The 24,387-nt window shown below is 44.5% G+C and overlaps 1 protein-coding gene across 1 annotated transcript in view; it reads left to right on the top strand.

Annotated features, from left to right (window-relative positions):
• The window catches only part of syn3 (synapsin III), a 108,255-nt gene extending 84,994 nt beyond the window's left edge, over positions 1-23,261 (top strand). The window contains exons 7-14 of the mRNA XM_072379125.1: positions 5,780-5,842; positions 8,854-8,996; positions 11,042-11,116; positions 11,249-11,351; positions 16,472-16,603; positions 17,310-17,328; positions 17,444-17,600; positions 17,677-23,261. Coding sequence (XP_072235226.1) covers positions 5,780-5,842; positions 8,854-8,996; positions 11,042-11,116; positions 11,249-11,351; positions 16,472-16,603; positions 17,310-17,328; positions 17,444-17,600; positions 17,677-17,800 — 816 coding nt within the window. The 3' untranslated portion in view covers positions 17,801-23,261. The remainder of the gene's footprint in view (positions 1-5,779; positions 5,843-8,853; positions 8,997-11,041; positions 11,117-11,248; positions 11,352-16,471; positions 16,604-17,309; positions 17,329-17,443; positions 17,601-17,676) is intronic.
• Positions 23,262-24,387: the final 1,126 nt, after the last annotated feature.

Below are 24,387 nucleotides of genomic sequence, written 5' to 3'. Positions count from 1 at the left end.
TTTTGGGGCGGATGTTAGCCCGGGGGGTTGCTATGACAACTCGTAAATGTCTGTTTCAGGGGCGTATCCAGGAAGTTGCTCATGGCCTGTACAGTAACTCCTGACACAGTGCTCAGGTGTGGAAGGTTTTCAGCCTGCTGCTCAGGGTCAGCGTCCCTTTAAACAAAGGAAGGGGCTCGTATCCCAGCAGCAGGACGCTTTTTCATCCCAGATTAAAGGGATAGCATGATTATAAAGTCATTCCTGGCCCTGCTTAAAGGGCCGGCCCCGTCAGGTGAGGGACTTTGAAGGGACAGGATAAACATCCCTGCACCCGGAGGCTCTGATCCACAGGCAGGGCTTGATGTGGGCAGGCTGTCTTTGCTCCCACTGTGGTCAGACTCTTTTGAGCTGCCCCCCCCCCCCCAACACTCGCTGTCTGCCTCATGTCTTCCCCTTGATGTGGCAAGTTTGAGTGGCCATAATAAAAATTAAGAGGTCATAAATACTGATGGATGCAACATGTGTTTTGCCCCATAGTGCATGTGCTCCCAGTTTAACTCCCGTTGCTCAGCAACTGAAGCCACACCCCCTACAAGCTTGCAGTTGTGCACAGTTTGTGTCTGTGTGTGTTCTTGGTGTTACTTCATTAGAACTTTTCCAGAACGGGAACACTGGATCCTGTCCATGATGAGGCAGAACATCATTTATAATAACTGTGGGACATCCTCAGCCATCTTTTCCACTTCAGTTCAGTTTTATTTACAATATTACAACAAATATCACCAAACATCAAAGATACAGTCCAATTAGAGTCCAGTTCAGGTCATTTAGAGTCCAGTTCAGACCAGTTAGAGTCCAGTTCAGACCAGTTAGAGTCCAGTTCAGGTCATTTAGAGTCCAGTTCAGACCAGTTAGAGTCCAGTTCAGGCCATTTAGAGTCCAGTTCAGGCCAGTTAGAGTCCAGTTCAGTCCAATTAGAGTCCAGTTCAGGTCATTTAGAGTCCAGTTCAGGTCATTTAGAGTCCAGTTCAGGTCATTTAGAGTCCAGTTCAGGCCAATTAGAGTCCAGTTCAGACCAGTTAGAGTCCAGTTTAGACCAATTAGAGTCCAGTTCAGACCAGTTAGAATCCAGTTCAGACCAGTTAGAGTCCAGTTCAGGCCAGTTAGAGTCCAGTTCATACAGAGCTGATTATAAAAGTAGCCTAGCTAAACAAACCAACAGATTGCACTGAAACTTCTCTCTGATCCTGAGCTGCAGGAGGCGACTGTGGAGGAAAAAACTCCCTTTTCACAGGAATAAACCTCCATCAGAACCAGAACCAGGAAGAAACCTCCATCAGAACCAGAACCAGGAAGGGTCCATCTGCCTGGACCAGCTGGGGCTGAGAGGACAGGAAAGAGGGGACAACAAGCAGCGTAACACCAGGCCAGAGACACCTGCTGAGAGAGAGAAACACAAGTTAATGACAGCAATGATGTCATCTGTACATGGAGGGAGGAGAGGTGCATCATGGGAGCTCCCCCAGCAGGCTGGGCCTATAGCAGCAGAACATGGAGGGAGGAGAGGTGCATCATGGGAGCTCCCCCAGCAGGCTGGGCCTATAGCAGCAGAACTATGGGATGTTTCAGGCTCACCTGAGCCATCCCTAACTATAAGCTTTATCAGAAAGGAAAGTTTCAGCCTGATCTTTCTCTCTGTAGAACGATGGACTCCAAATAGTTTGGAAACGGCCTTTTAACTCTCCCCAGACTGATGGACAGCAACAGCTCCTGCTTTTAAAGAGGTGCTCACCTTTAATCAGAGCATTGATCAGCAGCTCCTGGCTGCTGCTTACCCTCTTAATGAGTCTTTCCCCTGATACTGTTCCCAGCTTTGCTCACAGATGAAAGTCAGGACTGGAATGTCTCATGGAGGCACGACTCACGTCAGACTCTGACCTGAGTGACAAACTTCACCCACTCCAGCTAATACATCCGGGGGGGGGTTTCCATCGTCTGCCACATTTACTGAAAATGAGGGAAGCCTGAGTGTTCCAGAGCAGCCAGACTGGGGAAATCAGCCACCATATAATTAGCTTTTTCAGCATGTGACTCCTTAACTTCTTCACCACTCGATGCCTTTTACAGACTTCTGCTCGGAACAAAAGGCTGAGGGGTGCACATCCCCCCCAGATTAAAGGCTGAGGGGTGCACATCCCTCCCAGATTAAAGGCTGAGGGGTGCACATCCCTCCCAGATTAAAGGCTGAGGGGTGCACATCCCCCCCAGATTAAAGGCTGAGGGGTGCACATCCCTCCCAGATTAAAGGCTGAGGGGTGCACATCCATCCCAGATTAAAGGCTGAGGGGTGCACATCCATCCCAGATTAAAGGCTGAGGGGTGCACATCCCCCCCAGATTAAAGGCTGAGGGGTGCACATCCATCCCAGATTAAAGGCTGAGGGGTGCACATCCCCCCCAGATTAAAGGCTGAGGGGTGCACATCCCCCCCAGATTAAAGGCTGAGGGGTGCACATCCCTCCCAGATTAAAGGCTGAGGGGTGCACATCCATCCCAGATTAAAGGCTGAGGGGTGCACATCCCTCCCAGATTAAAGGCTGAGGGGTGCACATCCCTCCCAGATTAAAGGCTGAGGGGTGCACATCCATCCCAGATTAAAGGCTGAGGGGTGCACATCCATCCCAGATTAAAGGCTGAGGGGTGCACATCCCTCCCAGATTAAAGGCTGAGGGGTGCACATCCCTCCCAGATTAAAGGCTGAGGGGTGCACATCCATCCCAGATTAAAGGCTGAGGGGTGCACATCCCTCCCAGATTAAAGGCTGAGGGGTGCACATCCATCCCAGATTAAACTGGAAGCTGAACTTTAAACACAATGTGCCACATCTGAGCTTTATGTTCGCCAACATCCTAAATAGCACGAGTTTAGTCCCGTTAAGAGTATCAGTTACGGTAAAATCAGAGGTCAGTGCCAGCGTGCACAGCAGGGTGCACGAGCCGTGCACAGAAGGTTTCCTCATAGCTCTGGAAGGCCTCTGTGATACAAACAGTACTTAAAGAAGCTAAACCCTCTGTCTGCTCCTCTGGTTTCTCTCAGTCAGCCCAAGTCAAACTGCTTATATTTATATGTTCCACCGGGCCTGAAGCCTGGAGGGATCAAACGTTCGATCAGAATAATATGGAGGGTGCGTCTCCGGAGGATGTGGTCGTCTCATCTCGGTGCGTCTGCCGTCGTTACCATGGCGACGACAGGAGCGTCCAGACAGAGTGGGCGGCTCCACCCGGATCCAGCAGACATCCACCCTGCTGGACTCTCCTCAGATACGTGTTAAACCCTGAGGCACGTCAGCATGTGACGGCTGTCAGCCTCATGCTTCCTGCTGGCTGTTTAAACAGAGAAAACTCGTCTCAGGTAGATGGAACGTCTCAAATCAACTAACTTCCTGATAATTATCAGAGTTAAACCTGCAGAAATGGCTCTGAGCCCCAGACAAAGGTCTGAAACATCCCCTCTGATGTGGTTCTGCTCCTCAGAGTCTCAGATTTAGGCTCTCGGTACTCGGTTAGAGGACTCGCTGTTCAGTTTCCATAACTGACAGGCATCCATTCCTCCATCTCTGCCTGCTTCCTCTGCTCCGTGCAGGTTCCTACGGCCTAAACCCCATACCTAACCCAAGCTGTTTCACATTTCTGTTGGGCTCAGACATTGATTCCAGGGCTGGTTTGTTGTTGCAGGCAGTAACTAAACCTGTTCAGAGAACATGTGACCAGGAGGCTTTAAAGAGAGAGCCATAGATCAGAGGCCGTTCATCACCTAAACTAACAGTAAGGGATAAAAGTGTCACATGCTTCAGATGCACCTGTGGGTTAAACTCACCTTGAGGCTCAGTTGCTCCCAGAATGCACCTCTGGTTCGATCTGGATCTGAATGTCAGGGTCATTTAAACCTGGTTAACATTACAGGGTTCGGGTCATAATTCATCTGCTTTAGATCATTCTGCAACACATTTACAGGAGAACCACTTGAACCATTTCAGTCTTCTGGCACTTGTAAAGTGTTAATGGAGACGATTAGTGTGACTTTCTGTTGGCTGCCAGGCCTGTACTGTCAGAACCTGTCAACAGAAGCAGAGCTCAGCCTCTTCAGCTCAGTGCCAGCAGCATCAGGATGTGCTGCCCTGTCAGGGTGGGTGTGTTTGGAACGATAACAGCTGCCCAGGTGTTTCCTTCCTTGTTTCTGATCTTATATTCCATGAGTCCTTTGGCCTGAGAGGCTCTGTTTCTGTGTTTATTTAGCGAGGATCTTTCTCTGAAGGTTAAATCTGTAAAAATACAGTCTTAGGTCACATTAGCACAAATCAGGTGGTTTTTTTCAGTAAATTGTAATTAAAGCCTCCAGTTTAACCTGCTTTTGCAGAGTTATTTGACTCAAGAATGAGGAAAAGTGGAAAAGTCCCTCTTTAGATGACTTCCCATTTACAATCATATCGTGTAAAAGTGATCAGTTTGAAGTGATCTGTTGATGCTCCGTCCGCTTCAGCCCTAAAGGTTATGAGAAATAACACGTTTGTGGTCTGTCTCGTTGGTTCAAACCCATTCCAGTGAGATGTGGTGTTCCACCCAGCTTCCCAGAACCTTCCTCTCTGGTGTAATACACCGACATTCTTCCAACTCCTCCTCATGCTGGGCAGCTTTCATTTAAGCGAGATGGCATGAGAGTCGCTGCCTTCCTGGACACTTCCAGTCATAAGCAAAGGAAACACAAGTCTACTTTTAGTTATGATGTTTGCCACATGTCTATTTTAACGTATGTTTAGCCATGTTTAGTTTTGAATGTCCTCTCTGACTGGGACATCCTTTTCCTTGCTTAATTCTGCCTGCTTTGCACTGTAGATTCCACTTGTGAATCTTTTTAGGGCTTATTTTTCACTGTATTTTATTTAAACACATACATGTAGTCTGTGAATCTGTGGAAAGATGTTCTCAGCAGTCATAAACCTCCTGAATGTAACAAAAATTAGCTTTAAGCACTAGCTAAGACTATTTTTCTCTTTTTTAATCATCTTTTATCACTTTTCTTATTGCTTTTTTACGCCAACATGTGGAAATATGTTCATAATGACACAGTTGAAGCACCTAAACAGGCATAGCTAGCTGTTAGCATTAGCCAAGAACTTTTTAGTCTATTTTTTTCTGTTTTTTTTTAAATATTGCCATTAATATTTTATTTCAACACATAGATTAATGTTTGTTAGGTGTTGTTCATGTTCTCAAAGCCCCAGTTTTCCACCAAGAATGCTCCAATAAACATAAAGTCATCAAACTGACACAGCTGGTTTTTAGCATTAGCTTAGAGCTGTATAGCGTTAGCCTTGGACACGTAAAGCAGGTTTTCATTTAGCCAAATCCACAGTTTTCATCAGAAATGCACAAATAAATCTAACATCCTGGTCAAAATGAGCTTTTAGCATTAACTGCTAATCAAAGAGCTCGATTGGAGAGAACATTGGAGTTTAGTGGTAGCCGATACACTCTGTAGATTTTTACATAAGCAAACTCTTTATTAGCCAGAAATCATCACTTTATGGGATGGAAATATCATTGTTGTGGTAGCAGCTCGTCTCTGATGTCTCCAAGAAGCCGTAACAAGAAAACTAAGAGGGAATGCTGATTTAAACAGAAAATATGGACATTTTACTGTACGTTTAACCTCTGGTGTCCATGTTGGTGACATCACTGTGAGCCTTTTATACTCCTCTTAGTTTAAGGTAAAACTCGTGATGTTGTTCTTCTGTGCAGGTCACAAGTCCTTCCTTCCCTGTGGTAGTCAAGATGGGACACGCTTATGCTGGAATGGGAAAGGTGAGTTCCTTGGAAAACAGGCTTATAGTTTGTCCACTTTAGTCTCATTTATTGGGATGATACGACAGATAAATGTCTCTATGTTTCTATACTTCTGTTTCTCCTTTAATCTTCTCACAGTTTTTAAGCATGTTGCCCATCCTGTTCCTTACTTATACACACAGTGCATGTGCAATAGATCACTGTAAGCTTATCAGGACCCTGGGAGCCTTTAACACTACAGGCCGACACACATGTCTGGGTTCCACTCCTGCAAATCAAACATGATATTATCAGCAGAGTTTTGACTAGACTGAGCTTTAAATACGTTTTAATCAGGCTGTAAAGTGTGTCCTTGGGTTTACTCTTGGTACAGTTCATCATCTGTTTACTCAAAGAGAAACAATCTGCAGGGTATTCTCTTCAAAACTTATTTAGTATGAATGTAATTTATTTAATTGAAGACTTATTCAGCATTATTAATGTTAGCATTCATGTTATTTGAATTTCCAAACGGAGGCTCCTTCTTAAAGCCTTTTGCCCTCATCTGTCTGGATGGGCTTGGTTTCCTGTTCAGGAGCCAGACATGCTATAGGATATCCCATAATATTCAAGGATCAGACCTCACAGACCCTCACGATGATATTCAGGTCGCTGCTTTTGACAGAAACCTTGAACAGTTTTAGGAGAAAAGCTGAGAAACTTAATTAGTTTTACAATAAAACTTAAGGGTTCATGTACCAAATGACCTAAAACTACATACATTTTTGGTCTTTTCCAGTACTTGTGCACAGAAAAGTAAAGAAAATGGTTTAACTATGATGTCTCCTCACAGCTCCAGCGAAGGGCCAGAGGTTACTTCTCTGATGAGAACTGATGAGGCTTTTCTTTCTTCTCTCTGTGGGTTTCAGAGTTAAAGCTTAACTCAGTCTCATATCACACCTGGTCATGAAACTCATTTTGGTTGCATTTAAATGAGCAAAGATGAGCTTTTAGTTTGAATCTGACTCTGAAAGGCTCTCAGCTAATCAGAGAGAGAGAGAGATCTGTTTTCCACTGGGTTTCATTTCAGTTACGGAGCTTTAAAGGTGTGTTAGCATCATGCTTGGTAGCTGAAGTTCTCCAGTATGGAAGAAGCTTGCAGAGGGACACTTCTTAAAGAGCCCCTACTCTACCTTTTCCTTCCCTGAAAGGCCTCCTTCACAGAAGGCTTTCCAGGGTTCATTCTGTAAACCTTTCTCAGGTATCTGTTCAAGAGTTTTTACTCAGTGTGATCCTTTGGTTTCCTTTGCTAGCCAGCTTTTAGTGAATTGGACTTTAAATCTGGATTTTAAATCATTTAATTGGGTTATAATTAGATTGAACCAGGCTGTGTCGGTGCTTAGAGATCAAACTGAACTGAAATGAATTAGAATTAAGGAAAATAAAGTATCAGAGGTTGTTTTCTTCAGCTTTAAACTTCAGGGAGACACAATAATTGGATGAAAATAACTTTACATCCTCTTTACACTATCACCGTCTCCTGTCAGCCTCCACATCGACTTATCTGCATTTAGAGGTTTAATAAACTGTTTTCTGGGCATTCGTTGTTCAGATACGTCTCATAAAAAGAGACAGAAGAAGAGCCAGCAGCTAGCTTAAAGCATTTCAGGAGCAGCGTCCTCTGTGTGAGATCCTTTTAGACTCTCTGTAACTTAAAGGAAACATCATGTATATAAAGGAGCTCAGGGATTCTTTTTAAAGCTCAACTTCTTAATGACCATTCAGAGCTTTAAAGGACTCTTTTGTTCTTTGACGGTTTATGTCTTTCAGCTGAGAGGTGGAGCCACCAGTTTTCATTAGTTAACATCTTTTTACATCTAAATCAGTTGATTTAAGGCACTTTTTGTTGGCCTGAACATATTTTCTCCTCTGCGTTCTGACGTGATAAAACCACATGTTTTGGACTCTTTAATGGTCCAAATGAACCGTCACAGTTGCCCATCCTGCTTTTGAACATTTAAACTTTTATAGTTTTGGGAATATACTCAGTTTATTTTCCTCTGTTGTTCATCTTCTGCATCATCCTTAAAAGCTCCTCTGAGTTTCTTTGTTCCACCCGGACAATTAACTTGTTCTTTCTCAGTGTTTTTTTACGATTCGCTTGTATACGAATGGGTGTGAAACTTTTTCCCTAAACCTCACAGATGGAGACATTCGTCGTGCCTTTCATTTCCATCTTTATGTGATGTGAGAACCTCTTCTTCAAAGACAGAGGAGGTGTTACTGGAGCGGTCCAACCCAGCTGTGATCAGGACTTATGGCGCTGGGTTTGGACTGTGAATAAAAACAGAACGCAGTGATATCCTAATCTTATAGAGTTAGATTTGAAGAGCTGAAGCAGACTTGCTGGTTTCACTGCAGGCTCAGTGGGCCAAGATGAGGTGGAGCCACACACCTTATTAGACCTTTTCCTAATCTACCCTGAGAGGTCAGTGGAAACGCAGCTGAAATAATCTCTCAGGTTAAACAGGGAGGAAAACCTTCATTAACTATTGGGGAATCTTCTCTTCATCAGAAAAGATGTTTTAACCTCCCATTTGGGAAAAATCCCCGCAGCTGACTGTAGAAACTCTCAGATTGAGCTGCTTCTGTCCTTTTTACATGTCTGATGCAGCAGATAAACATCTGCCTGAATGGTTGCACAACAGACGGGTTTTGTGTTGATTAGTTGCGTCATTTTCCCTCAGCCCGTGTTTACAGTCTAATAACTCGATGGTGGCGCTCACAGCCGCCCCTGGCAGCGTTTCCATCCTGCGACCCTTCATTATCCAGCTTGTGTACAAGTGTGACATTCCTGTGGGAGTCTGAGCGACCGCTTTGCAGCACGCTTTGCAACACGCTTTGTAGCACGCTTTGTAGCACGCTTTGCAACACGCTTTGTAGCACGCTTTGTAACACGCTTTGCGGCACGCCTCTCAGCACGCCTCTCAGCACGCCTCTCAGCACGCCTCTCAGCACGCCTCACACTAACCGTGGCGTCTCTCCCACAGATTAAAGTTGAAAACCAACAGGACTTCCAGGACATCACAAGTGTGGTGGCTCTGGCCGGGACCTATGCCACCACCGAGCCCTACGTCCAGTCCAAATATGACATCCGCATCCAGAAGATCGGCAGCAACTACAAGGCTTACATGTGAGAGGTTTCACACCTGCAGCATTTTACGTTTGTTCCCTCCACAAAGAGTGCACGTACGGCTGTTAGAAAGCAGAGAAGCCGCCCTAAAAGGCCATGTTTAAAGATGTCAGATTTACTCGTCTCACCCTTTCTACAGGTTTTCAGATCTGATTCATAGAGAAGATGTTTCCAATGTTAGCACCTTTTAATGAAAATGGATATAACCATTGGAGGTTTTTTAATGTGACATCATGAGATCATGTGACATCATGTGACATCATGTGACATCATGTGACATCATGAGACATCATGTGACATCATGAGATCATGTGACATCATGTGACATCATGTGACATCATGAGACATCATGTGACATCATGTGACATCATGAGATCATGTGACATGAGATCATGTGACATCATGTGACATCATGTGACATCATGTGACATCATGTGACATCATGAGATCATGTGACATCATGAGATCATGTGACATCATGAGATCATGTGACATCATGTGACATCATGTGACATCATGTGACATCATGAGACATCATGTGACATCATGAGATCATGTGACATCATGTGACATCATGTGACATCATGTGACATCATGTGACATCATGTGACATCATGTGACATCATGAGACATCATGTGACATCATGAGATCATGTGACATCATGTGACATCATGTGACATCATGAGACATCATGTGACATCATGTGACATCATGAGATCATGTGACATCATGAGATCATGTGACATCATGTGACATCATGAGATCATGTGACATCATGTGACATCATGAGACATCATGAGATCATGTGACATCATGTGACATCATGTGACACCATGTGACATCATGTGACATCATGAGATCATGTGACATCATGAGATCATGTGACATCATGTGACATCATGTGACATCATGAGACATGAGATCATGTGACATCATGTGACATCATGTGACATCATGAGACATCATGAGATCATGTGACATCATGTGACATCATGAGACATCATGTGACATCATGAGACCATGTGACATCATGAGATCATGTGACATCATGTGACATCATGTGACATCATGACATCATGTGACATCATGTGACATCATGAGACATCATGAGATCATGTGACATCATGTGACATCATGTGACACCATGTGACATCATGTGACATCATGAGATCATGTGACATCATGTGACATCATGAGACATCATGTGACATCATGTGACATCATGTGACATCATGACATCATGTGACATCATGTGACATCATGAGACATCATGAGATCATGTGACATCATGTGACATCATGTGACACCATGTGACATCATGTGACATCATGAGATCATGTGACATCATGTGACATCATGAGACATCATGTGACATCATGTGACATCATGAGACATCATGTGACATCATGAGACATTGACCCTCACACGGCTCCATCTCGTGGTATCGCAGCCAACATACGAACATACAGAAACTTCCCCGTCACCAACGGCCTGTTGAAGCCTCGATGAACCTCTCTGGGAGCTCCTCCACTCAAGTTCAAACTCAGCCGTTCTGATTGGTTTAAAATAAGGGCTGAAAAGCTCATCAACAGGTGTTTTGAGCCCATCTCACACATGTAGATAAAAAAGAACAAACATTTGGTGTAACATCAGACTGTGAATGCAGATGTTAGTCCTTTCTGGCAGGTTTCAGTGTCAGATTGTTTGTTTTCATGGTTCTGCTCCTCATTCACACCCATGTGGAAGCAGGAGATCCTGTAAATCCACTCAAGCATATAGCAACAAAAAACCATGCGTTAACACCCTCTTAGCTTTCCTGTCTGTGTATCTGAACGATTGCTCAACAAAAAGACAGCTCAGCCCTGTCTCATCTTGTCTTGCACCGTGTGTTTGCAGCTGGTTCTGACTCCAACAGGCTGTAGGTGTGGACCACCATCTCACCTGAGGTTTGCCTCTCAGCTACCCGAACTCTCAGGGGAGCGTTGCAGCTTTCTGTCTGCTTAATGTTTCTTCTGAAATGAGTTTTTTTTATTGTAATTTTCAGGAGAACATCCATTTCAGGCAACTGGAAGGCCAACACAGGCTCTGCCATGTTGGAACAGATTGCAATGACTGACAGGTGAGCCGAAGCATCCTGTTTGAACCTTTAAGTCCACATACTGACGCAGTTTTAAGGACATATGAGTGTGTGTGTCTGTATTTTCTGATATGTTACTGTGCTCTGTGAATGCTTTGCGTGCCTCTGTTCCAGATATCGAATGTGGGTGGACTCTTGTGCTGAGATGTTTGGTGGGTTAGACATCTGTGCTGTGAAGGCTGTCCATGGAAAAGATGGCAATGACTATATCATTGAGGTCAGTGTGTTTTTAGATAACAGCTGAAAGAGGTTCAAGCAAAACAGAATGTCAGTTTATCAGTCTAGTTGGAGCATATCCTTGGATTTGACCTCTTTCATTGCCGATAATAGCGTCGGTGGAGACTGCCGGGAGGTAAAAGCCATGGTCAAAGTCCACAGGGACGGGTGTAGCCAGACTCGATGGGAATGATCAACCGAGCCTTGAAAGAGGGATTTTTCTGTAGCCCAAACACAGGCTCACATGAAAATAACACCAGGGCTCAGTGGTTGTCACTCTGTCTGCTAACGCAGCCTGTTTATTTCACTCCTCTGGCAACTTTCGTTCTGTTTCATCCCACAACAGGATGAGTGTGTCTGGGTCCAGACTCCCACCAGACTCACACCAGACTCACACCATGTAACGTACAAGATGCTAAAGGCTAACTCTCACCCACCTTAAATGCCACATAAAACCAGTTTCTCACTGGTCCTTGCTAATGTCTTTGGTTTATGTCTCATATTTTAGTTTTGTTGAGGCTCCCTGCTCTTATTAGTGTTGTGTCTAAACTTAACAGGCGAATTTTAGGAGAAAAATGTAATAAATCTACTTTAAATTAATGTAGCTTCCCAGCAAATAAATAAAGTTAGCGTTTAGCATGAGCTGCTAAAGCATTCTGTTGGGTTTAATTTAGACCACAGCTCAAACAGAAAACAAAGTCAGTCACTAACTGACTGATGGTTGATTATTTATGAGCTAAACAGACAGCGAATTCCTTCAGGAACCAACCAGAGGATTCACAACTCCAAGTTCATGCTAATATCATGGTTTTACTGAATGTTAGCAACCAAATAACGCTGATATTTCAAGGTTAATGTTGACATAGTAGGATGCTGATAGATGAATGTGAAATAAAATAAGTGGTATGTTGTGAGACAAATCATCACATTAATAATGAAAGACAAACCATTTTTCCTTTTAAGATTATTCCCAGGAGATGAGCCGGAGTCAAAAAGCTGGGCAGTTAACTTAGTTTTTAGAACAGCTTCCTGTGCCTTGACATCTAAGGAAACAGCCAAGTCTGTGACATCCAACATGGCCATATTTAGGCCGAGGGCATGACATCACTCTTCTCTCTATCTATGTGCTGGGTGAGGTCAGCTGTGAAGAAAGTAAATAAGTCTCAAACTATCTCAGGAAATAGCTCATAGCTCCCCAGGGACGCAGTCTAAAAGCAGGACTGTTTGGACAGAGTAACCAGCGATAGAGTTGAGTAGAAGTGTTCCCTGATGATCGACATTTCCTCTTTAATTGTCCACTTCTTCAAGCGGTCTCGCTCTAACCCTCGATGCAATTTAATTAACTGCAGAAGGGCTGTCGGACCATGATGGTGGGAGTCTGTTTTCAGTTCAACACAAACACAACAGCCATGACACTCCTCCCTGATGAAAAGTAATGAGCTGCTCACAGGCTCTTCATTATCTCTTTACTCCAGCTGGTAAAACACAGCTAACTTTGTGGCACTTTAATGGAACAGTGAACAGACTCGGAGTGACAGGGGCTGATAACGTCATGTCCCACAACATGACAGACCACAGCCGTGTCATGACAAATGACTTTGTGTATTATATAATACTGACATGAGGTGGTTAAACAGTGGCTTATCAGTGCAACATTACATGACATAAAGTGATCTGATACCACACAGAAGTACAACAGCATTACAAAGAATGACATGAGATCACATCACAGTTGCCATGGCAGCCTAGGATTGATAATATACCTTCCTGGTTCAGATCAGAGGTTTTACAGAAGTAGTGACTGATGGCATCTGTTAGTTTGCAACTGAAGTTAAGCTTTATGGTGAATGCAGGGTCCTCCACACAGCGAAGTTACACTTTAATGAGACAACATACAGTGTATTAAACAGACTGAGACATTATTCATCAGTTTAAGATTGCATAGTTCTTAAGCATCAAGAAAGATGTGCAGCTCGTTAGCATGCTAATGTTAGCATGCTAATGTTATCACGCTAACGTTAGCATTTAGCTTAAAAGGCCAGCTTTAAAAACTCTTTTTTAAAATCTCCCCTCACTGTTTTCTGACCCACAAGCTAAAAGTGAAAAGTTTTTAATGAGAACAAAACTTAGATCTTTCAGCTGGCATGTGTGGTTCCTTGGCTAAGTGATGGCAAAGATCTAAACAGATGATGTTTACGACATATTTGGTTGACCGCTCTCCTTAAACATATTTCCACTGGTCATCATTTCATAATTTCGCTGCATCTTGGACTTTGTGATTGGTCTAAATTAAAACATTTAAACAGGTGTAACTACACAACATGTGTTTAATCTTTTTTTTGTTTTTGAAGGAAATTCAAGGTTTTATTATAAATATACATGTGGCCAATGAAATTTGATGGATCATTAGTGATTAACCGGTTCAGCCCAGGAGTCTTTCTGGGGTTTCTGCTCAAACATGACTAAATGAATGAGTTTTTCTCTGCAATTACAAACACTTGTGAGACTTCATCAGAGCTGGATCAAACCGGATGTCCCTCTCTCATCCATAGGGCCTCATTAACATAGTCCATTAATGTAATGCATTGTTTCTTCATGAGAACTTAAATACTGCAGCAGTCATATGACAAGACATGAAGGAAAGAAGGAAAATAGTGGATTTGTGATTCGATGAGACCAAAACAAGGAATATATTTGAAATATGAAGATAAAGGTGACAAAGTTAGTCCTAAAATGGTCAAACTCCCAGCAGGGAGGAGAATAAATGCTGCTATCTCAGAGTGTGGCAGCGTATATCATACTGTTAAACATCTTTTTGTAATTAACACTTTTTAGTTGGGAACTTTGTCAAAGACATTTAATTCCATCCCTTCAGACGTTCTATTTGATTCACACAGCGTGAAACAGCAGCTGGGAAATGATTTAGATGCGATATTACTGACACATCGACGTCCAAAGGCTTCGCTGATGTAATGAAATCTGCCTTTAACATTTATCCAGGTACAGATGTGATGTACCTGCACAGATTTAAAACACTGATACTTTGACAGAGCATGAAACAAAGCTATATTCAGTGCATCCTCCCAGTCCACACTCTTCTGCTTGGATGGAAAAAGACTCACTGCCTTCCCATAAAAGCTGGAATTCATTGTTGCATTTACTTTAGCTGATGACTGAAGCTCATTACATTACCCTTGTTCCCTTTTTGTTTCCCTTCTGTTGCATATAGCTGTGTATCCTTTAGCTGAACATTTCACACGCTGTTCTCTGTGAGCTTCCCCTGCAGCAGGGTACATTAAGTGCAGATCAACACCTCTGTGCTCCAGAAGGCAAACGGCAGCTCCAGTCCTCTGCTGGTTGACTCTGTCCTAATAAATCAGCAGGGTGGATCCCGGCTCCGCTCGCCACCACACGCTGTTTGAAGTGGGCCTGGCGATCGTTTGCCAGGCCTCTGCTCAGTCCCATGTGGTAATGACTCAGCTGGCCAAAACACCGTGCCACACCCGGCCAAATCCTGGCCAAGAATCTGGGTACGCACGGAAAAGGAAGGCGAAAAGGCTCCCTGGTGTGGGTAGCACATCAGATTAGAACAGGGTGAACTCAGACAGTCGGAGGGCTGTGAAAAACAAGCAAAGTGAGCTCAAGAGACTGGGACACAAAGTCCCAGCCTGGTTGTTCTGTTGCCCAGACTCTTAAAGTTTTTAACAGTTGTGGGCACATTTCAGCCTTCAGTGTGTCAGTTATTAGATTAATTCGTGCATGTAAAGCCTTAAAGTCATCGTGTTCCTCTGGGGGTGAAGTATTAAAGCTGAGGTCTAACTTCCGATGAAACACTCCTGACTCTCCTCCCGTCCTGCTGTGGCAGATCTTAGCAGTGAACGTACGCCGAGCCTCACTCTGCTTACTTCTGTTTAATATTTAACGAGTCAAATATGAGCAGTTTAATTCCTGCAGGAAATGACCTCAGATTCACCAAAAAGATCAAAGGAAAACTCAAAAAGGAGGTTTTTTCATCCCCACCTCATGAAAATGATATTTATCTTCAGTTTTTAATAAACTCACAAAGAAGCAGTTCATTACAGCCTTTAATTTAGATTATTAACGAAGTCACAGGTAAGGACAGGAGGGATGGAAGAGAAGAACAACAGGGAAGACTAAAGCATGTCATGGCGGGTCTGAGAAGAACTGAGGAGGTCTGAGAGGGTCTGAGGGGGTCTGAGAAGGTCTGAGAGGGTCTGAGGGGGTCTGAGGAGGTCTGAGGAGGTCTGAGGAGGTCTGTGGGGGTCTGAGAGGGTCTGAGAGGGTCTGAGAGGGTCTGAGAGGGTCTGAGAGGGTCTGAGAGGGTCTCAGGAGGTCTGAGGGGGTCTGAGGAGGTCTGAGGGGAGGTCTCCACGTTCTGAAACAGGTGATCACCTCTAGTTGCAGGGATGAAATCTTCCATCAGCGTCTCATAAGCAGAGCGGTCATGAAGCCAAACTGCAGCAGGCCTCCAGGATGTGAATCTGCACGGAGGCCCGCCGCCACGCCGCTGTTTGTTTTGGTCCTCAGGGAGGAGCACGCCGGCCCCTGGGCCCCATGCTCTGTGCTTCTGCTGTGCACGTGGGTGAGCATGTGAGCTCAAACGGTGGGAACGTTTCTTCTTTGGTTTTTTCCTCTTTTAGATGAATTGTTTGATTCGATTTGTTTCTGCCTTCCAAACTGAGGGTGTGGCACCAAGGAAAAGCTGTTTGAGTTCAGCGGATCTGGAGCTGAAACAGGGGCTGAGTTCACGGGATTCATTATCAGCGGAGAGGCGTCCCAGTAAGAAGCAATCAGTCATTAGGAAGAAGAAGCTCCGTTCCGTCCTAAAGGAAGCTCTCTGATGGGAACACTGTCAGTTTCGTCCGGCTCTCAGTTGGATTTAAGGCCAGCAGAGGGTTGTAAAGCTCTGACCTCAACAAACTACATGTTTTACATGTGATCCGCAGAAAATGACTCATGGTTTTTGGCCTCACACCAGAGCGGTTATCCCTGAGATCAGCTGCAGCCCAGCAGATCCCCCATAAGAGGTGCAGCTCTGCCACCTGGTGGTGGTTCGGCCACACTTCAGGTGACCTGCTGCCTCTTTGGTTCTGTGTGCAGGTGATGGACAGCTCCATGCCTCTGATTGGTGAGCATGTGGAGGAGGACAAGCAGCTGATCACAGATCTGGTCTACAGCAAGATGGCTGAGGTGCTGCTGGGGGTGTCCACGCCTCCGCCGTCCTCTGTGAAGGTGACCTCCGCTCTGCTCTCATTGCACTAAAACTTTAAATATTGGACCGCTGTGTGCAGCTGATTTTCAGCTGATTTAAAACTCTGTTACTCTGTTAAAACTTCTGTTTCTCTTCCTGCTTCTCTTCCTGCTTTTCTTCCTGCTTCTCTTCCTGTTTCTCTTCCTGCTTCTCTTCCTGCTTCCTGTTTCTCTTCCTGTTTCTTCCTGCTTCTCTTCCTGTTTCTCTTCCTGTTTCTCTTCCTGTTTCTCTTCCTGTTTCTCTTCCTGTTTCTCTTTCTGTTTCTCTTCCTGCTTCTCTTCCTGTTTCTCTTCCTGTTTCTCTTCCTGTTTCTCTTCCTGCTTCTCTTCCTGCTTCCTGTTTCTCTTCCTGTTTCTCTTCCTGTTTCTTCCTGCTTCTCTTCCTGTTTCTCTTCCTGTTTCTCTTCCTGTTTCTTCCTGTTTCTCTTCCTGTTTCTCTTCCTGTTTCTTCCTGCTTCTCTTCCTGTTTCTCTTCCTGTTTCTCTTCCTGTTTCTTCCTGTTTCTCTTCCTGTTTCTCTTCCCGTTTCTCTTCCTGCTTCTCTTTCTGTTTCTCTTCCTGTTTCTCTTCCTGTTTCTCTTCCTGTTTCTCTTCCTGCTTCTCTTCCTGCTTCTCTTCCTGTTTCTCTTCCTGCTTCTCTTCCTGCTTCTCTTCCTGCTTCTCTTCCTGTTTCTCTTCCTTTTTCTCAGACCACGCAGCCCAGAAGAGGTGAGACGACTCTTTATCACAGCTGCTTCACCTTTCCACAGTGTGTTCAGTTCAGTGAAAGCATCAGTGCATGTGTGTGTGTGTTTATGTGCATGTGTGTGTGCACGTACCTCAGGGGGACACCGCTCTGCCTCCGCCTCTCCATCCCAGTCGGCGCAGGGCTCACCTCAGAGAGCCCGGTCAGCCTCCACCTCTCCCAGCCAGGCCTTCCAGCCCGGCCCCCTCCCCGCCTCCTCGGGGCCTGGAGCTCAGAAACAGTCGCCTCAGCTGAAGTACGTACGATCCGGCGCCTGCCTCCTGTCGGTCTGTCATTGTGTGCTTTAACTTTACGGCTTTTCTCCTGCACAGTAAATCCCAGTCTCTGACCAACACCTTCACAGAGACGCTACGAGGAAACCCGACTGACGACGAGGCCAAAGCTGAGACCATCCGCAGCCTTCGGCAGTCCTTCGCCAGCCTCTTTTCCGACTAAAAGCTCCTCATCCTGTCACTTTCAGTTGTGTGTGTCCTCAGATCAGCAATACTTTTATCACTAAACAGGCCGACTTTGGATCTCAGTTTAAAAGGTGGCGTTTGATTTTCCATAGATCAGCGGTTTGGCCTTTCTAGTGCTGAATGCTGACAGTAAATACTTCTAGCTCGTACTGCTTGGTATATCATCTTTCTGCATCTCTTTGCCCACCAGCTGAAACATATATCTTCATCCTTTTAATCGACACCCAGCTTCCAAATTGTCTTATTCTCAGCAGATTCCTCACGGTTCACCAGCGAGCTCTCAAGCATCCTCAGCCAGCAGCTGCATTTCTCAGACATCCGTGTGCTGGAGACACTTATTAGTTTACCACGCCTAAAATGACCAAAGTGCTTTTTAATAGAAGGTAAAACAAACCCCCTCCGCACCGGGTCAAGACAACAGTCACATGGTGAACCTTTGAGCTTGTGGTTTTTCCAAGGTGCTGAACTGGCTCACAGTCATGGTCTTCCATCACAGCTCAGATCTTCCCCTCAGCTGCTCCTCCTGCTGGGTGTCGGAAGGTGAGGATGTGAAACTATGAGACTCAAACAGCCATTAAGACATCCATCTTTTCTCTCTTCCCCACATTCGACTTCCAGGCTTTTCTCCTCATGTTCAGGCATCAGTGGGAGCAGATGTTCCCCTTCAACAAAACTCCAAAATAATGCTGTACGTGGAGTCAAATTGGAAAATAATCCCACATCTGTGCCACTTTTATGGGGGCTGTCAGGTATTTATGACTCCCCCGAGAAGTGAAATAATTTAGAACGTTCTTATAACTCTGGAAGATTTTCCTAAAAAGGCTCTGAAGGTGAAACCTGCCGACAGGATATACGAGTCCTGTCAGAAAATATAGAATCACTCGTTCCAGAACCACGTTAATTCAGCTTTAAATCACCATATGACACAAAACTTAGTTCATTTAACGGCTGAAACGGTAACCATAAAACCTGTTTTTCAGATCCAGGAGAGGAAAAAGTGATGGAATCATCTTAAATAAAATACCTGCACAGATTTAAATGTCTGAATCAGAGAGTTTAATGAGCTGCTGCCTGACACCAGAGAGGATTATGAACTGAAGGGAACTGGGCTCAGAGGCAGAAGATGTTGGATGTTCCCAGTCAGCTGGGTCTGAAATTTAGAGCAACAATGTTGTAAAAGGGAAACATTCAGGTCAAAGAGTCAGGACGGAAAACTCAGAGCAACATGTCTGAAAGTAGAAAATGTTCAACTAAAGAAGCAGGAGTCGATGTTTGTCTGAACTGAAAGAAAGCAGCTGAAGGAAAAGGGATTTCCATCCAGAGAAGCCAAAGTAAAGCATCAGTAACACCTGAAGAGGAGAAAAGCAGCTCAGAGCAGCTGAAGAGAAGCAGCCAGACTGTGGATGGAGGTGAGACTCAGAGATGAATCACCAAGGAGACGATGCTGGAGCTTTCAGGTGGACTCTGTTCTCCTTCCATCAGTCAGAAGGTTTGGTATCAGCTCAGAGACACGAGCTGCAAACTGAGCTCAGATTTAAGGTGGAAACTCAAACCGAAGCTGAAACAAAGTAAAGATTTCTTGTGTTTTTGGTCCATGATTCCATCATTTTTCCTCTACTTGATCTGAAATGGAAAACATGGCATCTCCTGATAATTAACATTATAAAATCAATGGTGGCTCACGCCTGATTTACAAATGATCCTTTTATTTAGCTGCAAAGTGAATGTTTTTCCACTTTAATTTAATACTGAATCAGTTTATTCAAATAAGATGTCTGAATATCTGACGGCAGCATTCAGGGACCTATGATGGTGAAGCATAACACCTATAAGGTCAGACTCGTTTAAATGCATGGAGTACAATGTGTTTGTGGATGAGTATGTATGTGTGGATATGTTATTATCACAGATTCTACCACAAAAGCCATTTTTGCAATAATTATGTTAAAAATATTTTTTTTGCCTTTTTCATTTAAACTTTAAAACTCAACAACCTTAAAGAAGCTTTTATTTTTTAATCCTCTCTGTTGGTCTCTCTGACGACACAGAAAAACTGCTTTTATAAACAGAAATGATGTGAATGGATGCTAACTGAAGCTAGCTCAGCTCCAGTCTTATTTAGTTACCATACGACGGCACAGATTAGAAATGTGCACGTGACTACGCACGTGAAATGCCAACAGGCTCAATGAGTGGGTCTTTTAAAGAGGGCAGGAGGGTTTTACCACTGTAGATATTGGTCAGAGCGCTCTCACTTTGGAGAATCTGAGAGCTAACCAAGCTAACAGCTAACAGTCAGATTTGTAAAACAACTCAGACTCAAAAAAATGTCATAGCAGTTCAAGCTAGCACTCCTTATTTTACACCCAGTCACTGAGAAAATGTGGCGACAAAGGAAATAACTGTCTGATGCAGACATGAAGCTAGCTGCAACTTTTAGCTGGTGAGTAGTTAGCTTTCCTCGGGCCTCCTTCTGAGGTCTTTAGCTTGGTTCAGCCTCTGATTCCACAGATGGAAAACGCTCCGACCGCTGTCCTTAATAAATACTTCACACTGCCTCACTGAGAAACAGGAATAACCCTTTGAAGAGATATTCAACATGAATTAGCTGCTGCAAGGAAAAGGAAAGACTTGCAGATTATTCTGAACCGTAACATTGAACAAACATAGACTGATCTGCTTTGGAGCCATAAAATACTTCCTTTACTGTTTCTGGAACATAACCTGAAACTACAGGACTGTATGAGAAGTAACACGGTGACAGACGGGCTAACATTAGCTTTAATTATATATGAAATAAATTCAAGCGTGACCTTTAATCATAGTCCTGTCCACCAGAGTCCAAAGGGGTCGTTTACAGCTGTCTTTTCCCAACCTTAACATCATAGTTTTTCACATCCAAACCTAGAGTTTCGGGCTGAAACAAGAGAAATAACTGTTAATGTAACGATGATCTCGGCTTTCCTGGTTGATTTAACTCCACCAACGTCCCCCCGACTGTCCAAGATGATAATCAGTTTCAGTTTCAGTTTCACTGTGTTGTGGTTTTAGTTATTTTACACATGAACCAATAAATAAACAATCAGAAGGCATTCATATCCCAGGAAAACAGATCCGAACCTCCACGAGTCCGTGCTGTGCTCCAGTATTTGGGTTTTCTGCCTCAGAGGATCATTCGTTCAGCTTTATTTCCAGCTTCGTGTCTCGTCTTTGAGCAATATTACATTTCTTTAAAAAGGACCAAATTAATATTTCACGGTGAAACCCGTTCTGTTCCGTCCTCACTGTAAAGATTATTAGTATTTAATACGTAACAGTCTGATAAGCCATATGAAAAGAGAGAGGATGTCTCCTCCCACATGGCCCCGCGCAATAATGCTATGACATCACCGATAAGATGACATCATAACTGATCACTGTGTCCGTGGCCTGTCCTGTAGACGTTTCACTTAAAACCAGAAGATTATGGGGAACTTCTGCCAGGATGAAGGACAAACTTTCTCAGTTTTATTTTGCTTTGGGTTTAAAATGCAGTTTGAGATCTGACTGATGTCATGAATATGCTCGTGTTTGAGGTCAGATTATAAATAAATGACCAGATGTCAGATGATTTCAGTCCTCAGCACATTTATCACCTGAATCGCTTGATATTTCTCAGTTGGAGGTGAACTGAAAAGCAGTCCCTCCCTCAGGTTTTGCAGAGCTCTGCGTACAGACTGTGTTTCATCTCAGAACTGACGGGTCTGTGGAAGAAGAAGCCGGTTCCATACCATCACTAAAAAACAAAATCAGCCAGAGGAAGATCACAATCTGGGTAAATGTAGCAGAGTCTGTGCCTGAATGTATTCCCTGCAGTCACAGCTTTCTCCTGATGCTCAAATCTGACCTGAACTTTATTCTTACCTCAGTTTGGAGAATCAGAGACATGAAAAAAAGAGTCAAATCTTTGTTTTGTGGCAGTTGTTCCTGGTTTCATCCCGATATTTATTTGAGGCTGTAACCCTTAACTGTATCTGAGGGTAGAACCCTATCTGAGGATAGAACCCTATCTGAGGGTAGAACCTTATCTGAGGGTAGAACCCTATCTGAGGATAGAACCCTATCTGAGGGTAGAACCCTATCTGAGGGTAGAACCCTATCTGAGGATAGAACCCTATCTGAGGGTAGAACCTTACCTGAGGATAGAACCCTATCTGAGGATAGAACCCTATCTGAGGGTAGAACCGTATCTGAGGGTAGAACCATATCTGAGGATAGAACCCTATGTGAGGCTAGAACCCTATCTGAGGATAGAACCCTATCTGAGGATAGAACCCTATCTGAGGGTAGAACCTTACCTGAGGATAGAACCCTATCTGAGGGTAGAACCGTATCTGAGGGTAGAACCGTATCTGAGGGTAGAACCCTACCTGAGGGTAGAACCCTGTCTGAGGCTGGAACCCTACCTGAGGGTAGAGCCGTATCTGAGGGTAGAACCCTATCTGAGGGTAGAACCGTATCTGAGGGTAGAACCCTACCTGAGGGTAGAACCCTGTCTGAGGCTGGAACCCTACCTGAGGGTAGAGCCATATCTGAGGGTAGAACCCTATCTGAGGGTAGAACCGTATCTGAGAGTAGAACCCTATCTGAGGGTAGAACCCTGTCCAAGGATGGAACATGGAACCCCTAACCCTATTTGAGAGTAGAACCCTATCTGAGAGTAGAACCTTATCTGAGTGTAGAACCCTACCTGAGAGTAGAACCCTGTCTGAGGGTAGAACCCTATCTGAGAGTAGAACCTTATCTGAGTGTAGAACCCTATTTGAGAGTAGAACCCTATCTGAGAGTAGAACCTTATCTGAGCGTAGAACCCTATCTGAGGGTAGAACCCTATCTGAGGGTAGAACCCTATCTGAGGGTAGAACCCTATCTGAGAGTAGAACCTTATCTGAGCGTAGAACCCTACCTGAGGATAGAACCCTATCTGAGAGTAGAACCCTACCTGAGGATAGAACCCTATCTGAGAGTAGAACCCTGTCTGAGGGTAGAACCCTATTTGAGAGTAGAACCCTATCTGAGAGTAGAACCTTATCTGAGCGTAGAACCCTATCTGAGGGTAGAACCGTATCTGAGGGTAGAACCCTATCTGAGGGTAGAACCCTATCTGAGGGTAGAACCCTATCTGAGAGTAGAACCTTATCTGAGCGTAGAACCCTACCTGAGGATAGAACCCTATCTGAGAGTAGAACCCTACCTGAGGATAGAACCCTATCTGAGAGTAGAACCCTGTCTGAGGGTAGAACCCTATTTGAGAGTAGAACCCTATCTGAGAGTAGAACCCTGTCTGAGGCTGGAACCCTACCTGAGGGTAGAGCCATATCTGAGGGTAGAACCCTATCTGAGGGTAGAACCGTATCTGAGGGTAGAACCCTACCTGAGGGTAGAACCCTGTCTGAGGCTGGAACCCTACCTGAAGGTAGAGCCATATCTGAGAGTAGAACCCTATCTGAGGGTAGAACCCTATCTGAGAGTAGAACCTTATCTGAGGGTAGAACCCTATCTGAGGGTAGAACCCTATCTGAGAGTAGAACCTTATCTGAGCGTAGAACCCTATCTGAGGGTAGAACCTTATCTGAGCGTAGAACCCTATCTGAGGGTAGAACCCTATCTGAGAGTAGAACCTTATCTGAGCGTAGAACCCTATCTGAGAGTAGAACCCTGTCTGAGGGTAGAACCCTGTCCAAGGATGGAACATGGAACCCCTAAACCTTCCACAGGGAGTCAGACACACTGACTGGAGTATAAGAATAATTCTACTGGTGGAGAATTCCTACGGATTCTCATAAAAATAAAACATATTTCTTTAAAGAAGAGAGCACCTCAGAGGTATTTTGACTCTTAATAGTTTATGAGTTAATCTTTAAACCACATTCCTGCTGTATCAGTTTATTTTTATACAGTTTTTTAAACAAAGTCCTGTAACAGTCCGGTTTTAGATGGTGAAATTCTGCTTTTAGCCCGGCTCGTTCATCAGGAAAACCTCTGATTCTCCTCACTGAGAGCTCCATGACTTTAAATGAAATAAGCTTCAGGTCTTTTCTTACAGTCACTGGTTCTTCATCAGTCTGGAAGAGTCCAGCAGCTCCAGATATTTCCAGCCGGGTGGATCCGTGTTTGTCCTGGAGATTCATCATCTGCCATAAACCACAGACCTGTTGGAGGGCAGATAGAGTCCAACGTTTACACTCTTTAAAGCTGCTGTAGTTTACTGACGGGCCCTGGGGGGCCTCAGCTTATTCTCTTCCCTCTCGGGTTCTGTTCCATTGATCCCGATCCGCTACGGTTCTGTTCCATCGATCCTGATTCGCTCGGGTTCTGTCCCATCGATCCGCTCGGGTTCTGTCCCATCGATCCGCTCCGGTTCTGTTCCATCGATCCGCTCGGGTTCTGTTCCATTGATCCTTTTGGGTTCTGTTCCATCGATCTGCTCCGGTTCTGTTCCATCGATCCGTTCCGGTTCTGTTCCATCGATCCTTTTGGGTTCTGTTCCATCGATCCTTTCGGGTTCTGTTCCATCGATCCTTT

Source organism: Leuresthes tenuis, unplaced genomic scaffold (genome assembly GCF_036924035.1).
Source record: "Leuresthes tenuis unplaced genomic scaffold, fLeuTen1.0.hap1 SCAF_35, whole genome shotgun sequence".
In the NCBI taxonomy this organism is placed as follows: domain Eukaryota; kingdom Metazoa; phylum Chordata; class Actinopteri; order Atheriniformes; family Atherinopsidae; genus Leuresthes; species Leuresthes tenuis.
The sequence above is the reverse complement of the archived record's forward strand: the minus strand, read 5'-3'. Positions and strand labels throughout refer to the sequence as shown.